Source organism: Dermacentor albipictus, unplaced genomic scaffold (assembly GCF_038994185.2).
Source record: "Dermacentor albipictus isolate Rhodes 1998 colony unplaced genomic scaffold, USDA_Dalb.pri_finalv2 scaffold_14, whole genome shotgun sequence".
In the NCBI taxonomy this organism is placed as follows: domain Eukaryota; kingdom Metazoa; phylum Arthropoda; class Arachnida; order Ixodida; family Ixodidae; genus Dermacentor; species Dermacentor albipictus.
In genome coordinates this window covers 10,023,839-10,047,371 of record NW_027225568.1, presented here as the reverse complement: position 1 = coordinate 10,047,371, position 23,533 = coordinate 10,023,839, and the positions used below count along the sequence as shown (strand labels likewise).

The window sequence follows — 23,533 nt, the reverse complement described above, 5'->3', positions numbered from 1 at the left end:
ACATTCTAATAGAACAGGCTCCATCGTTTCCCCAACTTTACCGAACCCAAGCACATTCTTCCTTCTTATACCTCACTTTAAAGGTGCATGTTCTAAGGCATCCCGATCTCGCTTAGATCTCGCTTAGCTTTCCTTTGAGTTATCACAAATTGCTTCTTTCCTGAGTTAGAAATTGCGCTTATTACGGCGCCTCTATCAGGCGATATTTGAACTAACGAAGGCATCCCTAAGTGTTTCTATTATGTTGGGTTTATCAGCAGCGGCGCGCGGTCGATTTTTTTCTCCCTCTGTGGCCATTTCTTGAATTTGAGCGTGTGCTACACCTGGCCACCGTGCCAAGAACTATGGCAGCACTGCAAATGAAGCAAAATGGAAGCGCCCTCCTGTGCACTGATCATCAGCCGAACGCCGCACTTGAAATTTATCAAGCGCGTGACTTGACCGCACGAGAGTGAGTGCGAAGTTTGGCGTCACTCGCTGCGGTGCGGCCCCGCAGCCGCTCCTGCCCCCGGAGCCGTGGGCCGCGTATTGTTGATTGCGACTGTACTCGAGTGCTTTTACCATCATTGCTCTTACTTGTGTGGAGGCGGTGCTGTACAGACAATTACAAACTGGTTCCTTAACCACCCCAGTATTAAAGACTCGTCTATACCCGAAATTATGCGTGAGTGATGTGTGCCGCGTGTGCCAGCGGGAGAGGGCCACCCTGACGCACATCCTATGGGATTGCACCAAGTTCCCCGAAGAAGCTTCAACACGTACACCGATTTCGCCGCGACTCGCGGCTGCTGCGAAATGCTACGACCAGGAAAGCCAAACCTGGGCCGTCCAGCAGGTCTCTGCGGCTCTCGAAAGACAAAGGCCGAGCGAAACCGACGAAACGTTGCCCCTCAGGGCGGCCGGCCGCGGGAGTAACAAGCGCTGGAGTTGAGTAGAGACCACCCGCTGAGAATACGTCAGGATCCGCGCCACGGCGCCATTTAGTCATGGTGTCGTTCTGCAGGCGACTAAATGGAGTCGTTTCTCTCTCTTACTTGTGAAGGCTTCTAAATTTGCAACTTTTTTCACTCCAAACTTATGCTCACCCCACTATATAGCCACCCGATTCGAGAATACTTCAGGCGCAGTACTCGCGCTTCCACTGCGCGAGTGGCTTAAAGATCACCTAGTGACGAAGAAGGAAACTTCGGTGGCCAAAATTTAGCGTTTCACGTTGTGGTGCCACCTACACTGCACACAACTCCACCGGGATTTAAAAGATTCGTAACGGGTCATAAAGTGCCTGCCTTTAGCCGAAAGAGATGAGTATGCGACGCGCACTTTCACACAAATAACACACACACAGGCCAAACACTGCAATGTAGTGTTAAAAGAAGACCTTTATTTCTTATGAACAAAGCAAGACGGTCCGCTCACAGGGCCCCAGACGCTGTATGCTAGCTATGAACCATCGGCAACGGCGCTCCCTTCATGGACGCGCTTCGGAAAAAAGCAAAAAGCTTGCTTCAAGTGGTTAGCAGATGTTATGGCCGGGTCTTGAAGAGCATAACGTATAACGCCCGATAAAAAAAAGAGAGAGAGAGAGAAAAGAGCAAAAAAAAGAAGAAAAAGAAAGCCCTGCCACCTGCTGTCCATTCAATGAAAACGAAAAGCTAGCTTGCAGTTGACGAGCGGAGCAGATGGCGGCCAGAGTGGCTCTTTGCACGTTGTTCGCAGAGAAATGGAAAAAAAAACAATGTTGTCATGAAATCTCCAAGCTGCTCTAGAAACTACTTTCCTCGGACGGCCTCTTCAGCCTGCAAGCAAGAAAAGGAGAGTGCAAGGAATCTCTTAAAAATGACGTCACAATCAGTGGCGTCATGACGCATAGATAGTTCGGACCACGTTGCCACGAAACAAATGTTTGACAGTTGATCTTTCATGACATGGTTCAACTAATAATACCTACCTTTAATTAACTAAACATACCTACCTGGTATTAGTGACCATACCTTACTGACATTCGGTTTAAAGTCTGCTATCCCAAAAGGACAAAAGTTAAGAAAGTAATACGCGATTACAAGAAAGCCAACTTTGACGTCATTAACAATTAACAATTTATTCAACCATTTTTTGTTGATCTTGAGAACCATACGGTGCAGTCAAATTGGAATATATTTGTAGACCAAGTACGCCTATTAACTGAAAAGTTCATTCCTAATCGCATCATCACTTCTAATCCTCAATCCCCTTGGTACAACTCTTGCATAAAGCACCTAACAGAAAAAAACGTCTCTATCGCTTAGCTAAATCATCTGCAAGTAAAACAACTTGGAAAACCTATAACGTTGCCAATCATCTTTACTTAACTGCACTAAAAAATGCTAAAGACGATTACGTATCCCATACATTACCTGACATGCTTGCGACAGATATCCGAAAATTTTGGCACGTCATTAACCCGCCTTCTGACAGCTCGATCACCTTGAAAGATGAGTCAGGTAAAGTTATTCCAAGCGAAGCTTGCGCAAACATTCTCAGTAAATCATTTGCAAATAATTTTTCCACTTCATCGAACATTGATCTGCCACACACAGAAATACTACAACTATCTCATTATGCAACCCATAGCTCTTGACTTTGCAAGTATTGCTAGGCTGACTGATGATTCGCCTTTAAACTCAGCTCCCGGTTATGATAACATTAATAGTAATTTTTTGAAAAACACTAGTACATACAGTTCTGTATTACTTGCTAATATTTTCCAGCAATCAATAAACACTTGTACTCTGCCTGCTCAATGGAAAATAGGGAAGGTGGTTCCGTTGCATAAGTCTGGTAACAAAAGCTCACCCCTGAATCACCGCCCGATTTCGCTTACCAGCACCTGTTGCAAACTTCTTGAACATGTTATATTTACTAATCTTGTTAACTTTCTTGACTCGAGCTCATTTTTCACCTCTGCTCATCATGGTTTTCGCTAAACATTCTCATGTGAAACCCAATATCTTTCACTCGTAGATTACACTGTATTTTAGATCGCGCCTCCTGTGCCGACTGTGTATTTTTAGACTTTAGCAAAGCATTCGACAAGGTTTGCCACAAACTTCTGCTATTCAAACTGAGTCTTTTAAACCTCGACAGTAACCTGCCGAAGTGGATTGAGTGTTTTCTTACTAACCATCATCAATTTGCTACAGCGAATAATTATGATTCATCATTGATTGAGGTTCGTTCTGGTGTGCCCCAGGGATCAGTACTAGGGCCCCTACTTTTCCTGATTTATATTAATGACCTACCTTCTTCATTGACATCTCACACTGACTTGTTTGCTTACCATTGCGTGATATATCGTGAAATAATTACTAACGACGACACTAATGCTCTTCAGTCTGACTTGGACTTTGTGATTGATTGGTGTAACACTTGGCTTATGGAACTTAATATTAATAAATGTAAAGTTATGCACGTGCAGACGAACACCAGTACTCTTCCTACTTACTATCTAAATAACATTCCTCTAGAACCCGTTAACTCATACAAATACTTAGGAGCTCATTTAACAGCAAAACTGACCTGGAACATTCACACTGAGTCATCATCATCATCATCAGCCTGGTTACGCCCACTGCAGGGCAAAGGCCTCTCCCATATTTCTCCAACAACCCCGGTCGTGTACTAATTGTGGCCACGCCGTCCCTGCAAACTTCTTAATCTCATCCGCCGACCTAACTTTCTGCCGCCCCCTGCTACGCTTCTCTTCCCTTGGGATCCAGTCCGTAACCCTTAATGACCATCGGTTATCTTCCATCCTCATTACATGTCCTGCCCATGCCCATTTCTTTTTCTTGATTTCAACTAAGATGTTATTAACTCGCGTTTGTTCCCTCACCCAATCTGCTCTTCTCTTATCCCTTAACGTTACACCTATCATTCTTCTTTCCATAGCTCGTTGCGTCGTCCTCAATTTGAGTAGAACTCTTTTCGTAAGCCTCCAGGTTTCTGCCCCGTAGGTGAGTACTGGTAAGACACAGCTGTTATATACTTTTCTCTTGAGGGATAATGGAAACCTGCTGTTCATGATCTGAGAATGCCTGCCAAATGCACCCCAGCCCATTCTTATTCTCCTAATTATTTCCGTCTCATGATCCGGGTCCGCCGTCACTACCTGCCCCAAGTAGGTGTATTCCCTTACGACTTCCAGTGCCTCGCTGCCTATTGTAAATTGCTGTTCTCTTCCGAGACTGTTGAACATTACTTTAGTTTTCTGCAGATTAATTTTTAGACCCACTCTTCTGCTTTGCCTCTCCACTGAGTACATAATAAGTAATGCTAATAGCATGCTCGGTTACTTACGCCACAAGTTTTCCAAAGCACTATCATCCTTAAAATTACTACTTTACAAGTCATTAGTGCGTCCTAAATTAGAATACGCTGCAGTTGCGTGTGACCCATACCATGAAAACCTTATTTCTTCACTCGAGCTTGACCAAAATAACTCAGTCTGATTCATATTTTCAAGTTATAACCGTACCGCTAGCGTAACATCAATGAAGGACAATCTATTTCTTCCATCACTTGCGTCTCGTAGAACAATAGCACGTTTGACACTTTCACAAATTTTATTACCATTCCTCCCTTCACAGTAACTATTTCTCAGCCTCATTACCTATCGAGCCGCATCGATCATCGCCATAAGGTCGGATTTCAAACATGCAACACTAACACTTTCAGTCAATCTTTTTTTCCCAGATCATCACGGCATTGGAACCACCTTCCATGTGAAATTGTATCTATTGTCGACAACAAACTGTTTCGTAAGGCATTAGCTTACATTGTATAATCAGGAATTATTAACATGTTATTTCATTTACTTGCCGTACTTACAAGCGACTAAGCACGACACTGGTTACATTGTACTAACAGGAATTATGAAGATGCTACTTTGTTTACATTGTCTGTTGTACTTACAAATATTGGGCAAGACATTACATAGTATTGTATAATTAGGAATTACTAACACGCGGCAATGTTTATTTTCCGTACTTCATTGTTGTACTTCTCGTTTTCCCACTCCCCTCTGTAATGCCTTAAGGCCTTGAGGGTACCATAAAAAAATAAATAAATAAATCTTCCTGAGTGATATATTTTGGAGGGCGCTGTGGAGCATAGGCACGGAAATGACGTATCCTTTAGTAGTCGTGAAGTCGTATAATCGACACGCAGTGTTCTCTAGCTCGGCTTAGCTTTTACTTTCTACAGCAGTAGTAAGCAAGCGACATGTGTTACTCATGTTGGCTAAGTGTATAAGTTGCTAAACATGTGCCGAACGTAATTGGAGTTTCAAGAGGAGACGTCTATAAGTTACAGCCATAGCTCTGTGGCCGAGACGCGTCTTCGTGGGCGAACGTGTCCTTAAGTAACATAAAAATTAGATGTGATTTTCTGTACGGTTACTCAGATACCACAGTTTATTCTCTCTTGTAAAAGTAGGGTACGAAACATGCACGCAAAACTAAATATCGACTGTACGTCGACGGTGTGCTTGTCTTCCGTCTCGGCGTCCTGCTTAATTGTCAGCCATGAAACCATGTTGACAACTGCTGTTCGAGAATGTTGCCAGGTCTGTGCCAAGGACACCCCATTTAATGAAAAGTCGCCAAGTGATTAGCATGACGATGACATTATCAGATTACGTTTGGTTTGATCTATCATGGACGTCTCCCTTATTATTTCCTTTCAATTTACTTCTTCTGGTGGCGGGTCAACAATCGAAATGTCTCCGATCTCTTATTACGTCGTCGGATCTCAAAAATATGCTTTGCGAAAGCTTTGGTGCATCCAGATAGCTCACTAATCAAGGGCGCTAGAACGTAAAGCTGTACCAGACAGTGCTATTATTCCATTTCGCCATTCAGCCCTCCACCTTGGGTGAATGTTTTTTTTTTCGGGGGGGGGGGCGGGAGGGGGTATCTGAGGGGGGGAACGTCTGTATCTGTCCGTCAGGGAACGTCGGAATAACCGCCAACGCTCCTCATGTGATATGACTTACACAGTCTGATTATGCACGATTACACCCAAAAAATGAAACAAAAGAATTATTTCTGTTTGTATACGCCTTTTTCACCATCGGCCCTCCGCAACAAGTCAAAAGGTTTCGTCCTTCAGCTACTTCTCCTGTCTGTTACGCAAAGCCACAAAGCCGTGAAACTCCACCGCACGTTGCATCTTTATTAGATTTTATTATTATATATTATTATTAGATATTATATTATTATATACATGTATTATTATATATTAGATATATTATTATATACTATATATTACTATACTATATTATTAGATATTAACGCAATGTTGCGTTAATATGCTGTACAAAACTGATTTTGGGGGGGAATAGCCGGATACTGCCCCTTCCGAAATGAATAAAAGGTGGCTGCTCTGGCATTGCCTAGTTCTTGGAGCGGCCGGGGAGAGTATACATATTTGCGTATAATTATTAAGCTGTTCTGACAGTTTAACGTCGTGGAGTCCTTCGGGCACGTACACGATATCGCACTGTCAACATTGCTTCACTGAGGATTCGTTTTAGCTGCACTTTTACCCGTCCGTTGCACTCTGCCGCGATTTTCTATGAGACACTGAGAGCTAAGCAAGAAGACACGGGTCAGTAGCAGACGCCGGTACTACACTCCTTTCAGGTTAGCTATTTTCACTGCGCTAGCTCGGCCTCAGCGAGAGGCCCTCCACTTCACGCTCCTCGCCTCTGGTCAACCAATTAGATAAGAAAAACCCGTCAAGTAAGGCAATGCTATAAGCTTTGAAAGCAAACAAAAGTGACTTCCTACAAACGAAGGGAGCGTTTCATTGGCCTGTTGTAACAACGCTGCGAGTCAATGCCCTATCTTTGCGTAGGCAGTTACGTAGCTTTGACGTCAGGAGATTGGTATAAAAACAGATTGAAATATTTTTACGGTATATGGCCCCACCTGTTTGGTATTCCATTAGAAGAACGACAAACGTAACCACATATGTCAATTCTGGAATTAAATGGGCGCGAGGCACTAAAATTAACCAAAGCTGTTTTAGTAATCTTATTGGCCAATTCGCTACCTATTTATGCCACTAAAAGTTCTTTCAAGAATTCGATAAAACTCCAAATACCGCAAAAATGTCGTTCAAGTGCCTAAATACTGACTAAATTTATGAACTTTCTATAGCTAAGCTACCGACACTGTGATGAAACGAAGCCGGATTTAACAGCGAAGTATAACTGGTAAACATGAGCGCTGCCAAGAGGAATCACGAATAAGAGGGTACATCCAGGATTGAGTTTCCACGCATGGTGCACGCTCTAGATTGCCAACGGTGACCTATTAACTAGGTGAACAATACATCATGCTACAATAGGTGTATAGGTCTGCGTGATTAACCTGTCTTTAAGAAATGTACAAAAAGGACGACATGTCGTCCGGCAAGAGCGACGGTCCCTTACAGCCACGCAGTTTGGAGGAGCCGGTGCAGGGCCAATCCCTTTGTGGCGCTGATATGTGTCGCTTGAAGGCGAGCGACAGCACTTCACGGAACGAAGGGTACACGACGATCTCCTTGAGGCGCTCCAGCGCCCAGCGGCTGCCGGTGACCATGAGTTGGAGGAACCACTCGTCCATGCGGTCCGTCTTGAGGTCGCACTGAATGGTGTTTACACCCGACCAGTCCGACATGACGGCCGTGAAAATGTCCTCGTAGCGGCGGATGATCAGGAAGAACTCCTCGTCCGCCTTCTCGATGTAGATCCTGCGAACGCACAACGGCAAAGGTCGATCGTCATGCTACGCTAAGAGCGACAACTTCCGTTGTACTACACTGAAGCTGTATACCGCTACCATCCAAGGAAATTTTCGTGTCGTCGGCGTGGTAAGCAACAAACTTCCTATACGTGGGCCGATTCGGGATATAGTGCAATGCCGGGCCGACCCGCGGCGGAGGTGAAGCAGACGTTATAAACTCCCCATACGTGGGCCGATCCGGAAGATACTGCAATGGTGGGCTGACCCGCGGCGGAGGTAAAGCAGACGTTAAGCACTTCCTACACGTAGGCCGATCCCGAAGACGGTGCAATACTGGCCCGACTTGTGGCGAAGGTGACGCAGGCGTTAAGCACTACCCATAAGTGGGCAGATCCCGAAGATAGTACAATGCCGGACCGACCCACGGCGGAGGTGAAGCCGACGTTAAGCAGTCCCCATACGTGGGCCGAAACCGAAGATAGTGCAATGCCGGGCTGACCCTAGGCAGAGGTGGAGTTAAGCACTCCCTATACGTGGGGCGATGCCGAAGATGGTCCAATACCGGCCCGACCCGTGGTGGAGGTGAAGCAGGCGTTAAGCACTCCCTATACGTGGGGCGATCCCGAAGCTTGTGCACCACGTGAATTCGCGATGATGGAGGAAACACCAGCAGCTCGTCACCTTCATGCAAAATCTAAAATAGTACCCACTGCAGCTTTCTCAGATTGTTGCTCCCATGGGGTTGTCTATTATGTGCTGAAAATTCCAGAGTGAAGCAAAATTTAAAGACGGCAACCAAAAGGGAAATTTCGGTTTATTGGTCAAGGGCACTCAAAGGCATCATAACTAAATAAATAAAAAGACAATATTAAGATACCGACAGTGAAAAAACTAATAATGCATCAAGGTAACAAAATTTAACTGTCAGGTAGCAACGACAGACCTGTAGAGCAAGCATACCTTTTAAATACCAAGACAAAGAAACTCTACTCATGATCACACTTAGGATTTGGAGCATGTCACACATAGGGAAAACACAGGTCACCGCAACAAACATCTTCGAGGTAATAAAACAACGCACAGCTGTCGGCAATGCAAGCCATCCTCTGTGTGTACGTGATTCGTCAAGTAGTAAAGCAATCATGGTTCGCAATCGAAAAATACACAAATCTTCGAGCAATATACAGATTAAGCACAAAACATGTGTTGAAAATAATTGCAAGCGACTAGAATTAGGAACGTGTTTCCTTTCGAAAATATGGCACTGCGAAAGCAAATCAAAGCCTAAACACTCCACATACAAACATACACATGCACAGTGAAATACAATCAACACATTGACTGGCGATGTATGAAACTGCAATTATAGAATTATCCAAAAAAACAAGAACGACAGCAAATAAACAGGCAAAAGTGCAGAAAAGAGCAGAAAGCCATGAAAATAACCTAAATATTGGACAGGACAGTTGGCTGCCTTTTTTTAATTCCGCATTATGAGATGACACTGATAGAAGGTCGTTCTTCCTTGGGCACATGTTATTTAGAAGAATGTTTGCTGCTGAATGCAGCAATAGGTCCATGACTTGTTCAGGTCTATGGCCATTCAGGCTTGTGTCAAAATTGTTACGCATGTCACAGCAGTTCGCTGGTCTTCTAACTTGAAGAACCTAAGGCAGTGTTCCTTAGAGAGAAGTTGTTCCATTACTGCATCCGCATACATCACAGCATTTACAAAAAGTAGTGCTGAAAAACAAAGACCACCTCTATTAAGGGAACCGATGAGGCTATTTTCTTCACGGAATTCCTCCACTTTCCCAGAAACTACAAGGTTTCTTTTACATTCTTCACATTTCAGAGCCTTACAGGCATCATGATCACAATACCCAGCTACATATGTTATCACTGGTATTATTGAAGACAAAGCATCCAGGTCAGAATCTGTGACTTCCATGCTGAAGGCTTTATCAAAGTTCTGCTTTTGTCACATACTTGGTTGAGGAAGCCTGAGTTCTTCAGTTGGCAGAACTGGCAGCAAATTTTGCGAGTGAAGTTTTGCCTCACAGTCATACACTTGTCGAAACATGGCACTAGCCGCCCGCAAGTTGTCTGTATTGACTGAAATTCGCCTCAGTGGACCGGTCTGAACTTTGCCGAGAAGCACGTAGCGCATCTTAAGTTCTCAAGGCAGTAGCGAGAGAAGTACATTAGCCTACAGGACTTACCACGCAAGGTGCTAACCGTTTCACGAGTGAAAACGCCATTGTCTAAACGTAGTGCACTCCATATGTCTAGCCATTCCGCAAACTTTTCAAGAAATTGGATTCTTTCATCATTTTCCATTGCTTTCAATTGCTCTAGGAAAGGGTCGTATTTTCGGAAGCCCTTCGTAGGTGTTCTGACATTTACCACTGACCGCCATAGAACGATAATGTTGATAAAGTACGCAATTTATGCTGCTCTCTCAATGTCATTGGCATGCGCCAAAAGCCCTGCTGCAGTAAATTGATTGAATAATTGTAGTGCAATCTTCATATTTGCCGCTCTAACTTTAACGGATTCAAAGATTTTGAGGTTAGCTGGTGGCCATACCTTAGCAACCATCCTTCTTCCAGTTTGTGTAGTGGGCGCAGTGCTTCAAACGAAGTCCACATGGTATAACAATTGGTGCCATGATTATTTTTGGTTTATCCAATTATTCCGCACATATTTCAAGAGGTGAACTGTGCAAACAATGTGAAACAGGGGTCTCGTCAGGCCGCAGGGATGTGGATACACAAACTGCAGCTTCGGAGGAGTGCAAAAGCTTGACATTGTTTTTTTTTATTAGTAGCATTGTTGTCAATAACACTATATACTACTTTGTACCCATGCGACTCCAAACCAGTCCCGACTTTTAGGGTGACGTTATGCAACATTCCAGCGTCAATGGTTTTAACAGGAAGGATGTAAGCGACCTCCTTAAAAGATGAAACCAACTTTGTACAATAGTAACATGGGCCGTCGTGGCATTGTCAGACGAGATCAAGGCAGCTCCACAAACATTACCACCCTTGTAATCGAAGAATTGTTTCAAGTGAATTTAACCAAACATCAGTCAGAATGCGCTCGTAAGATTGGAGACACTTCACACGCTTCATGTAAGGGAAAAAATTTCATCCGTCTCTCCTTGTGGTGGCAGCTCAGATGATGCACAAAGCTTTCTGATGGTTGCAGGTTGAGGAAGCGTGATAACATCTGCGCGTCGCAGGAATTTGTAAGCGTGGGGCGATATTGTGAACTGAGGACTAGCAATAACCATCAAATGTGGTGAATATCTGGGCATTTTCACTGCGACTATTTCCAGCTGTTCTTTCAGCGATTTAAGCTGAAACACCTGTGAAAATGCGGCAGCCTGAGGGCTGCCGCATTTTCACACCTTATCACGATTCTCGCCAATCCACCTGTCTTGGCCCACTTTGACCCGTCCGAATCCACAGAGGCCCGAACCGATGCCAGTGGTTATGGGATCGGCGCCGTCTTATCGCAACGCAACACGGAAACGACCGCGTTACAGCCTACGCTAGCCGGCTTCTGACAACTGCAGAGCACAACTATTCGATTACCGAGCGCGAATGTCTTGTTCTCGTCTAGGCTGTTTCAAAGTTCCGCCCATATTTATATGGCAAGCCCTTCTCAGTATTCACAGATCATCATGCGCTTTGTTGGCTTTCGTCGCTCAAGGCCGGCTCGGTTGTTGAGCCCTCTGACTACAAGAATATCCCTACACAGTGACTTACAAGTCGGGACGCCAACACCAGGACGCAGATTGCCTCTCTCGCTACCAAGTCGCAGACGCGACCTCTACGTTTGATACTGACACAGACGCCTATGTTTTCTGTTTTCCCCTGCTGCATGTCGCCGACCAGCAGCGCCGTGACCAATCCTTACGTGTCATCATTGACCGCCTGGAATCATCACTCGCCAAAAATTCCCTTCGCTTATTAACACTTCAAGATGGCGTACTCTACCTCCAAAACGTTCACCCCGACGGCCCTGCATTACTCCTTGTGATCCCAAAATACCTTCGCTCAGCTGTTCTCCACGAAATTCACGACCTCCCCACTGCCGGTCACCTACGACCGTAACTACGACCGGATCCGCCGACCCTTCTTTTGGCCAGGACTTGCTCGCTCCGTTCAAAGATACGTAGCTGCGTGTGAAAAATGCCAGCAACGCAAGACACCATCGACGCTCCCTGCTAGGTAGCTTCAACCACTCGACATTGCCGCGGAACCATTCTTTCGGGTTGGTTTGGACTCACTTCGCCCTTTTCCTCTTTCTACCACTGGGAACAGGTGGATCGCTGTGACCACGGATTACGCCACGCGCTACGCAATCACCAGAGTGCTTCCTACAAGCTGCGCCACAGATGTCGCCAATTTTCTTCAACGTCACGTGCTTTTTATTACTTGGAGCTCGGCGAAAACTTGTCGCGGACCGTGGGCAGACATTCCTATCAAAAGTTATAGCTGACATCTCGCAGTTCTGTGCCACGAGGCACAAGCTAGCCACGTCATACCATCCGCAAACAAATGGCCTCACGGAGCGTCTCAATCGCCCTCTCACACACATGCTTGCGAAATATGTCTCTTCAGACCACACTGACGGGGACCTCGCTCTACAGTTTGTCACATTTGCTTGTAATTCCTCGCGCCACGACACAGCCGGTTATTCCCCATTTTTCCTTCTGTTCGGCCGAGAACCAGCACTGCCTCGCGACGCAACCCTCCCTGTTCACGTGGCACCGAGCAGTGAATATGCACTTGACGCCATCGCCCGCTGTACCCACGCAAGAAAAATTGCCCGTGACCACCGTCTAAAATCCCAAGACAGTCAAAGGTATTTGTACGACCAGCGACACCGAGACGTGCACTTCCCGCCTGTTTCTTTGGTGCTTCTATGGTCTCTGTCGCGTCAGGTCAGCCTGTCAGAAAAACTGCTGTCTCGTTGCACAGGCCCATACCGAGTGCTTCGGGCCGTGAATCCCGTCACCTACGAGATCGTACCTGACGCTCCATCTGCTTCCCAGTCCAGTGATATCATGCACGTTATACGACTGAAGCAGTATCACCCTCACAGTGACGACATTTAGACGCTCCACGACGTCGCTTCTGCCGCCAGGGGTTTGTGCTAGACGCGTGTGATATTTGCTTGTTTGAACGAGGCGCGTGGGGGCCACCACTCGAGAAAAAAGGAGGAAGAACAAACTGGGCTCGCGCTGTGGATCTAACCTGTCAGCGCTGCAACCACTGTTGTAAATATAACTTGTAAATAGTTGTTCGTCTTACTGACTCGTCCTTCACGTAACATTATTGCCGCCAGCATAGCGAGAACAAAAAGACCACCGCCACATCCTAACTGCGTTTCAAAGAGCCGCCACACCACAAGCGTCAAAAAAAGTACCGCAAGGCAACGCTGAGCCGGTGCTGACAGACCGGCGGCTCGTGCGCGAGAATCGGATGACTGGCACGCGACAGAAGGCCACAAAGAGGAAAACGACGTTCGAACAAGCGAAGCTCAAGGGTCGTTTTTGTTCATTGTACAGTCAGGTTTTGTTGACGGGCACAGGCTCGCCCAGAATAAATTCTTTTTCATTGAGACGGCAGTCGTAAGTGTTGGTTACATACCTGGTGGAGGTGCGGGCTATGATTCCAAGCCCCACACACGCCAGGGAAGGTAGCCCGGATCCCCAAATTTTGAACCAACGGAATTATCGCCTGTCCACCAATGCACGAGCAGCCGCATACGGGGTGAGGCCCCCGAGTTTGGTCCTCTCGCTGATTCATCAAGGGCAGCGGTGGCAGTCAGCCTAGGTACCAGTGCGATGGCTACTCAAATAACCCCTCCTCACATCGTTATTGACTCACCCCGGACGCTAGAATCCTTTCACGGAGACAGATTTGAGGATGCCGAGGACTGGCTCGAAAACTTCGAGCGTGTCGCCAGATGTAACGGTTGGGATGAAGAAACTCCGGCATGTGTACTTCGCGCTGGAGGAGTCTGCACGCACGTGGTTTCAAACCACGAAGCACCGTTATCATCGCGGAATGATTTCCGACGAGGGCTGCTTGCTACGTACTCCAGCACGGACTGCAGAGAGACGGCAGAAGCCGCCCTTCAGGTCAAGAACCAGCGGAACAACGAAAGTGTGACCATGTACATTGAAGACATGACCCACCTCTTCCGCCGAGCCGATCCAAACATGGCTGAGGACAAGAAATTGCGGCACCTAATCCGCGGTGTGAACCAGGAGCTCCTTGTCGGCCTGGTTCGTAATCCGCCCCGCACTGTAGCCGAATTTGCATCAGAGGCGATGATGATAGAGAAGGCGCCGCAGCAGCGTGCGAGGCAGCACAACAGAGATGTAAGCGTCGCATCATTTGGCGTTGGGTCAGGAGTCCTCCCCAACAACATGGACAACGTACGCGAAATGGTGAGGTCCGTCGTAAGGAAAGAGCTTCAGAAACTCCAGCTGGCCCTCAGCCCTCGTATACGGTGTCGTCACTTGGCGATGTCATACACGAAGTCGGGCAAGCAATTTGTGAGCCAGAACCTCAGGTACGACCCTGCGCACAACCAGAGCGTCAGCCGCGGATATCGTACGCCCAAGTTTTACGTCAGGATTTAGGACGCACCGACTGAACGAACGGCCACAATACCCCAGATACTTCCTCGCAATGTGCCGCCCATGGCAGAAGGAAGACCACGTAAAAGCGATGTATGGCGCACTGCATACCGGCGTCCCCTCTGCTACCACTGTGGAGAGGCTGGTTACCTATACCGGAAGTGCCAGTATCGCCGAGTAGGACTGCGTGGCTTCTCTGTGAATGCACCTTGCCCTCGAAACGGTGAGCGCCCTTATGAAATCGAAGCATTTTTCTCTAAGCGCCAAAGTATTCGGAACCCCCAGCAACATGAACCTCGATCAGCAGCGCCTCTGCGTTATAGGTCGCCCAGTCCGCGTCCTTCTTCCATTTCACCGAGGCGTCGCTCACAAAGTCCGCGACGGAAAAACTAGAGCCAGCGACCTGTGGAGGCGAGGCCGCTGACGCCCGGAACACTGGAGGTCCTCCATCGCCAATCCGACAAGGCGACGGCAGTGACGAAACGATGAACAAGTGCAGTGATGACGCCGTTACTTCTGGGTTACGCGTCATCATCGACGACGTCGAAGTGACTGCGTTGTTATACACTGGTGCGGACTATTCAGCTATTAGCAGTGTACTCGCAAGAAAATTGAAATAGGTATTGACCCACTGGACCGGATTACCAATACGTACAGCGGGGGGACACTTAGTCGACCCCGTAGGAATGTGCACAGCAAGAATGGGAATTAGAGACTTTACATACGTCATCAGGTTTGTTGTTCTCCCTGAGTGTTCCCGTGATCTGATAGTGGGAATGGTCTTTTTGCAAACGAATGGCGCAATTATCGACTTGCAAGAATCAGACGTGTTGTTTTCTACAGAAAATGCTGTTCCCATTTCTAATACAGAGCAGCCACATATTTCCTCTTCGTATTGTGGATGAACAAATGACGGTGCCAGCACGGTGCAGTGTGACTGTGATTGTAAGGAGCGACGTATTTCGTGACTATGAGGGACTTGCAGACAGAAATATCGCGCTGCTACTGGAAAAGCAAATATGCGTGGCAAGAGGCCTAATTCACCTGCGTAACGGATGTGCGGATGTCCTCTTGACTAACCTTGGCAATGAGGCACAACACGTGGCGAAGGGAACTGCCATAGCGTCTCTTCATGACTATGCACATCTTGCAGTTGTGTCAACCCTCGATGCAGCATCACCAGCTTCTGTCACTTTAGCGAGCGTCCTTACCTCTATCGACATTGACCGAGAGCTGTCATCACCACAAAGAGATAAGATTGTGAGCTTGGTCACAGAGTTTGCTGAATACTTTTCGACTTCATCGAACGTCCATCGTACTCCCGTCGCAAAACACCGCATTGTGGTCGAAGAACCTGCAAGACCAGTGCGCCAACACCCGTACCGAGTGGCTCCAAAAGAAAGAGAAGCGATAAGAAGTCAAGTACAGAAAATGCTCAAGGACGATGCAATACAGCCATCCAATAGCCCATGGGCATCTTCGGTAGTCCTGGTCAAAAAGAAGGATAACACCCTGCGATTTAGTGTTGATTACAGGAAACAACCTCGTCAAGAAGCGGAATGCTTATTCACTGCCACGCATCGACGACACCTTGGACAAACTACGCAATGCTTACTTCTCTTCGTTGGATCTCAAAAGCGGATACTGGCAGATAGAAGTGGACGAGCTAGAACGCGAAAAAGCGGCATTTGTGACACCAGATGGTCTATACGGGTTAAGGTGCTTCCATGTAGTCTGTGTTCTGCACCTGTCACCTTCCAGTGGATGATGGACACTGTTCTCCCCGGACTGAAATGGCAGTCGTGCCTCGTCTACCTTGATGATGTGGTGGTCTTCTCCACTACATTCGAGCAGCACGTGCAGCGACTGAGAGAAGTTCTGGATGCTATTCGCACGGCGAGATTGACCATAAAACCCGAAAAATACCTCTTCGGCTTTCGCGAGCTCCGCATTCTAGGACACATTGTCAGTGCTGAAGGGGTCGGCCCCGATCCTGAGAAGATCACTGCAGTAGAAATGTTTCCGATGCCGAGAGACAAAAAAACTATTAGATGTTTCCTGGGACTGTGTGCCTACTACAGGCGTTTCGTAGAAAATTTTTCTACAAACTGCCGAACCACTCACGCGACTCACAAAAGATGTCGCTTTTGTGTGGGAGAAAGAACAAGAAGACGGCTTCTCTGAGCTACGACGGCGTTTGCGGAGTCCTATACTTGCCGATTTCCATGAAAATGCCGGAGCGGACATCCACACCGACGCGAGTAATGGTGTCGGTGCCATACTTATTCAGTGGCAGGATGGAGAAGAAAAAGTCATTGCGTACGCAAGCCGTGCCTTATCGAAAGCCGAGATAAATTACTCAGCTACAGGAAAGGAATGCCTGGCGATTATATGGGCCATCAGTAAGTTCCGGCGATACTTATATGGCAGACCGTTTCGAGTGATCAGCGATCATCATGCATTGTGCTGGCTGGCGAACCTCAAAGGTCCTTCTGGAAGACTCGCTATATGGAGTGTGCGTCTACAGGAGTATGACATCACGGTCGTTTACAAGTCCGGTATCAAGCCCAATGATGCTGATTGCTTATCACGCGCACCAATCGAGGCTACGTCACCTGAATACGAGCACGATTTCCCCTTTCTTGGGGCTGTGAATACGACGGAACTGGCTCATCATCAGCGTACCGATCCGGAATTACTCCTGCTCATCGAGTATTTGGAGGTTAGACAAGTGAAAGTGCTTCGAGTTTTCGTCCGCGGATTGTGTTCGTATGTCCTCCGGAACAACGTCCTTTACAATCGAAACTTCGAGCACAGTGGTGAGACGTTTCTACTTCTCGTATCATCATCGCTGTGAGCTGAGATCTTAGAAGCTTGCCATGATGATCCTGCAGCTGGCCACTTAGGCGTTAGTAGGGTTCTGGCGAGAATCCGCTAGGAATATTACTGGCCCAAGTTCATGAATTCAGTGCTGCACTACGTGAAATCGTGCCGAGATTGTCAAAGACGCAAAACAGGGCCACTCAAACCAACAGGGTTTCTGCAAACAATACAGTCACCAGCAACACCATTTGAAGAAATAGGAGTGGATTTGCTTGGACCCTTTCCCGTTTCAACCTCAGAGAAGCGGTGGATTGTGGTAGCAACCGATTATCTGGCCCAATATGCTGAGATATCTCTGACAGAAGGAACCGTCATTGCAGTGGCTGTTTTTTGTCACACGCATAGTGTTACGACACGGAGCACCTAACTTATTTATAACAGACAAAGGAACAGCTTTTATGGTTCGTTTGATGCAGTGTGTTATGAAACTTACACATACTCCTCATAGAAAAACCACAGCGTAGGATCCGCAAACAAACGGCCTACTGAACGACTCAATAGAACGCTCGCTGACATGACCTCAATGCACATGGACATCGAGCATCGGGCATAGGACAATATTCTACTATATGCTACCTTTGCATATAATACTGCAGTACAAGAGACGACACATTTCACGCCATTAAACCTGTAAACAACAATAGCGAAGACCACCCTAACGTTACTGAGTACATAGAAAGGGTAGGAGAAGCACGGCAGTTGGCAAGGCACCGTATTGTACAAGAGCAATACGTCGACGCAAACCGGTACAACCTGCGGTAAAGAGGGGTACACTACAACCCCGGAGACAAAGTGAGGGTATGGACGCCTATACGTACGCTTGGTCTTTCGGAGAAGTAACTGCGCCGTTACTTTGGCCCCTACAGAGTACTTCGCCGGCTAAGTCCCTTAAATTACGAGGTAACTCCTGAAGGCCAAGTCTGCTCCACACAACGCAGGACTGGCCCAGAGGTCGTACACGTAGTAGGAATGAAGCCTTACCATGAGAGGCATTGAATAACAGAATTTGCACATACGATCAAGCCTAGCACCGGCCATCCTCTGACCAGTCCTTTTAAAACAGTTGGCCTCTCTAGGCCTTTCTTAAGCATCGGGACGATGCATCTTCGGAGGGAGCTAATGCCGCCAGCACTGCGAGAACAAAAAGACTACCACCACATCTCAAATGCGTTTCAAAGAGCCGCCACACCGCAAGCGTCAAGCAAAGCAACACAAGTCAACGCTGAGCCGGTGCTGACAGACCGGCGGCTCGTGCGCGAGAATCGGACGACTGGCACGCGACAGGAGGCGACAACGAAGAGAACGATGTTCGAAGAAGCGAAGCTCGAGGGGCGTTTTTGTCGAGTGTACAGTCATTTTTGATGACAGGCACAGGTTCGCCCAGCATGCATTAGTTTTCATAGAAAGGGGCTGTCGTAACTGTTGGTTACAATATATATATATATATATGTATGTATGTATATATATATATATATATATATATATATATATATATATATGTATGTATATATATATGTATGTATGTATGTATGTATGTATGTATGTATATATATGTATGTATGTATATATATATATGTATGTATGTATGTATATATATATATATGTGTGTGTGTATATATATATATATATATAAACGAGATGAAAGGGGGTTAACCGAGGGGCCCGATTTTTATTAATCATATCCTGAGAAGCCAACAAACACTGACACCAAGGACAACATAGGGGAAATTACTTGCGCTTATTATATAGAATGAAGAAACGATAAATTAATGAAAATAATTGTGGATGAAAAAACAACTGTGGTTTTTTCATCCACTTTAATTTTCATTAATTTATCGTTTCTTCATTCCCCTATGTTGTCCTTGGTGTCAGTGTTTGTTGGCTTCTCATGATTTATATATATATATATATATATATATATGGGTCATTCCATCTCAAGTGTACTCGGTGTTTTATCGACCATCTGCGATTCTGCTGAAAAAAATCATACTGTTTTACCTCAAAGTGCGAAGTAATTATTCAAGCGATTTTTCTTGAAAAAAAATTTTCTAATGCCCTGAGGACGCTTTGAAGATTGCGCACACAAGTGAAACTGTGCCAGGTAGAAAAATTTCTACAAAGTTATTGCTTTGACCTGTTACTGCGAATATTTTTTGAAATAGTCGCCAGACGGTGCTCTTTCGTGTCTATTGTCGTTTATTACTTTTTGTTTTAATTTACATAATTTTTAGCCGTAAGGAAAAGTCGACAATTGCCCCTTTTTAAATATTTTTTATAAAAGAAAGTAACGTTTCCACGAGGAATATATTGACAATAGGGGCTTGGTATGTGTGTATACTAGATGATAAAAATATTCGTATAAGAAATAAAGCCTAAGCTTTTGCTTAATGTCATGGTAAATATGAAAAAGATTACGTTCTGACTCAATTTGTGGCTTCATTTTCGCAATGTAGCGTTCCAAGTAAAAATATGGCATAGTCGGCATCGGATAGTATGCTTTGCTGTCTATCTATGTACAAAGATTCAAAAAATTAAATTTTGTTTTAAGCGAGAAAAAAAATTTTGAACTGCACAATCACAAGGTTGCGTAGAGCATCTCTTTGCTTCGCCTTCACTGCATAGCACGTCGGCCGGTGTTTCAGTCTCGCTCATTTTACGCGCTTCTCCTTTTTCTTTTTGAAGACGAGGTCTTTTTTGGCGACTTCAGGTTGATTTGCGGTTCGTGGGGACTGAGTTTCTGGCCATTGTCATCTTGTAAGATTATATAATTGCAGGCCTTCTAGTGCAAGTAGGACAAGAAATAGGCGTCTGAGTTAAGCTTGGAACGAAAAAGATGCAGAAAGTTAGTGTGCTAATATATACGGAGAAGTTATAACGCGTAATTCTTAAAAATTACGGTGAAATAAATTCGATCAACATGCCACCAGTCACTAAAAACGCGCCAGAACAGGAACCAGAACTGTGGCTTTATAAACCACCTTTACCACGCAAAAAGAGCAAGAAACGTAATTCAACTTTACGGCCCCGTTTTTTCGTCCTCCTACGAATGTAAGGCTAGAATTTTTATGTGCATCCGGCAACACAATGGCGTTAAAATCACCCCTTGTCCTGGAGAGGAAATACATGAACTAGAGACATCGTGTAGTTTAAACGTGCCATGAATTATTACGCAAATCTATGTACCTGAATTCCCAGAAGCTGAAGACGCACCAAAACTGTCGTCCAGTCTGTCGACTTGATACATTTTCTTCACACCTCGATCATCGGAAAGAAACTGTAAACATGAACGCCGGTTTGCTTCTGTGACAGCTGCAGCTTTGCCTGGGATAAAGCGGAGCAGTAACAGACGACACACCTATCGTCTGCTCGTAATGCACGCTCCTCCCGTCGTCTTGACGTCGCTTTCCCAGCCTTGGTGGGTGGCATCGCGGGACGCGTTTACGATACGAATACGTGTTCCAACCAGACATTTAAGGCCGCTTCGCAGACATTCTAGGTATCAAGCCGGCCAGTGGCCTTTTTCGTTGTTTTAGGTTTAGCAGAACGCCACAAATCGCCTGTTCGTTGAATAAAGCCACAGTTCTGGTTCCGGTTCTGGCGCGTTTTTAGTGACTGGTGGCATGTTGATCGAATTTATTTCACCGTAATTTTTAAGAATTACGCGTTATAACTTCTCCGTATATATTAGCACACTAACTTTCTGCATCTTTTTCGTTCCAAGCTTAACTCAGACGCCTATTTCTTGTCCTACTTGCACTAGAAGGCCTGCAATTATATAATCTTACAAGATGACAATGGCCAGAAACTCAGTCCCCACGAACCGCAAATCAACCTGAAGTCGCCAAAAAAGACCTCGTCTTCAAAAAGAAAAAGGAGAAGCGCGTAAAATGAGCGAGACTGAAACACCGGCCGACGTGCTATGCAGTGAAGGCGAAGCAAAGAGATGCTCTACGCAACCTTGTGATTGTGCAGTTCAAATTTTTTTCTCGCTTAAAACAAAATTTAATCTTTTGAATCTTTGTACATAGATAGACAGCAAAGCATACTATCCGATGCCGACTATGCCATATTTTTACTTGGAACGCTACATTGCGAAAATGAAGCCACAAATTGAGTCAGAACGTAATTTTTTTCATATTTACCATGACATTAAGCAAAAGCTTAGGCTTTATTTCTTATACGAATATTTTTATCATCTAGTATACACACATACCAAGCCCCTATTGTCAATATATTCCTCGTGGAAACGTTACTTTCTTTTATAAAAAATATTTAAAAAGGGGCAATTGTCGACTTTTCCTTACGGCTAAAAATTATGTAAATTAAAACAAAAAGTAATAAACGACAATAGACACGAAAGAGCACCGTCTGGCGACTATTTCAAAAAATATTCGCAGTAACAGGTCAAAGCAATAACTTTGTAGAAATTTTTCTACCTGGCACAGTTTCACTTGTGTGCGCAATCTTCAAAGCGTCCTCAGGGCATTAGAAAATTTTTTTTCAAGAAAAATCGCTTGAATAATTACTTCGCACTTTGAGGTAAAACAGTATGATTTTTTTCAGCAGAATCGCAGATGGTCGATAAAACACCGAGTACACTTGAGATGGAATGACCCATATATATATATATATATATATATATATATATATATATATATATATATATTTCATTAGCACGACAACAGTACTTTTGGGAACACAGTAAATACTCTTGCTGCATAGTTGTACATGCCATTAAAGAATTTTTTCTTAATATTGTTACGTAGGAAGACACCGACGAAAAGCTATTTACAGGTATATTTACAAGGCTATACGCCGCAGTTGACCAAGAGGCAACAGCCCGCGCTAGCTTCCAATCGTCGTCTTCTTCTTCTTCCTGCTTGGCTCTTCATTGGGAATACTACCCCGTAGCACTACCCCCGGCGGCAAAAGCGCCGTCCCGGAGCGACTAAAGGCTGGACTCTGAAGCAGTGTAGTAGCTCTTGAGCCGACTGACGTGCACGACATCACTAGACGCCAGAGTAGATGACGAGGTTGAGCTCACAGGAGCAATTTCATAAGTCACAGGCGTCACCTGGCGCAGCACGCGGTAGGGCCCTGTCTATCGCGAAAGGAGCTTTTCGGAAAGTCCAACGTGACGACAGGGCGACCACAGGAGCACGAGTGCACCAGGCGAAAACTGTACGTCACGGTGGCGGGCGTTGTACTGACGCTGCTGCGTGGTTTGCGAGTCCGTCAGTCGAGCACGGGCAAGCTGGCGTGCATGATCGGCGAGGGCGATGGCGTCGCGCGCATACTCGGTTGTTGAGGTCGCAGCAGGAGGAAGTACCGTGTCAAGGGGCAAGGTCGGTTCGCGACCGTAGAGTAGATAAAATGGAGAAAATCCGGTGGTGTCGTGCCGGGAAGAATTGTAAGCAAAGGTGACGTAAGGAAGGGCAACGTCCCAGTCGTGGTGGTCCTTCGAAACGTACTTGGACAGCATGTCGGTAAGAGTACGGTTTAAGCGCTCTGTCAGGCCATTGGTTTGAGGATGGTATGAGGTAGTCAGCTTGTGTTGAATAGAGCAGGAATGCACAATGTCGGCGATAACTTTCGAGAGGAAGTTACGACCACGGTCAGTAAGCAGCTGTCGCGGGGCGCCATGCACTAAGATAATGTCACGCAAGAGAAAGTCCGCGACGTCAGTGGCGCAACTGGTAGGAAGAGCCCGCGTGATAGCGTATCGGGTGGCGTAATCAGTTGCGACGGCTACCCATTTGTTCTCAGAGGATGACGTGGGAAAGGGACCGAGGAGGTCTAATCCAACACGAAAAAACGGTTCCACAGGGATGGGGATCGGCTGGAGATGACCGGAAGGTAGCACCTGAGGCGTTTTCCGACGCTGGCAGGGATCACAGGCAGCAACATAGCGTCGGACGGAGCGAGCAAGACCAGGCCAATAGAAGCGGCGGCGGACGCGGTCGTACGTGCGGGTTACGCCAAGATGTCCTGCAGTGGGTGCGTCATGCATCTGAAAGAGCACAGTCTGTCGGAGATGTTGTGGCACGACAAGAAGAAGATCAGGGCCATCAGGGAGGAAGCTCCTTCGGTACAGAATGCCGCCCTGGAGGACATATCGGCGAACGGATGCGTCGGTAGGTGTAGAGCGCAGACGCTCGATGAGTACTCGCAGCGATGGGTCTCGGTACTGCTCATCGGCGATGTTAGCGAAGGCAGA

General features: G+C 46.1%; 1 protein-coding gene across 1 annotated transcript in view; it reads right to left on the bottom strand.

Moving 5' to 3' along the window:
- Nucleotides 1-1,359: 1,359 nt before the first annotated feature.
- Nucleotides 1,360-23,533, bottom strand: part of LOC135913486 (uncharacterized) — a 175,327-nt gene continuing 153,153 nt past the window's right edge. The window contains exons 21-22 of the mRNA XM_065446053.1: nt 7,475-7,776; nt 1,360-1,796 (exon numbers count right to left, since the gene is read on the bottom strand). Coding sequence (XP_065302125.1) covers nt 1,792-1,796; nt 7,475-7,776 — 307 coding nt within the window. The 3' untranslated portion in view covers nt 1,360-1,791. The remainder of the gene's footprint in view (nt 1,797-7,474; nt 7,777-23,533) is intronic.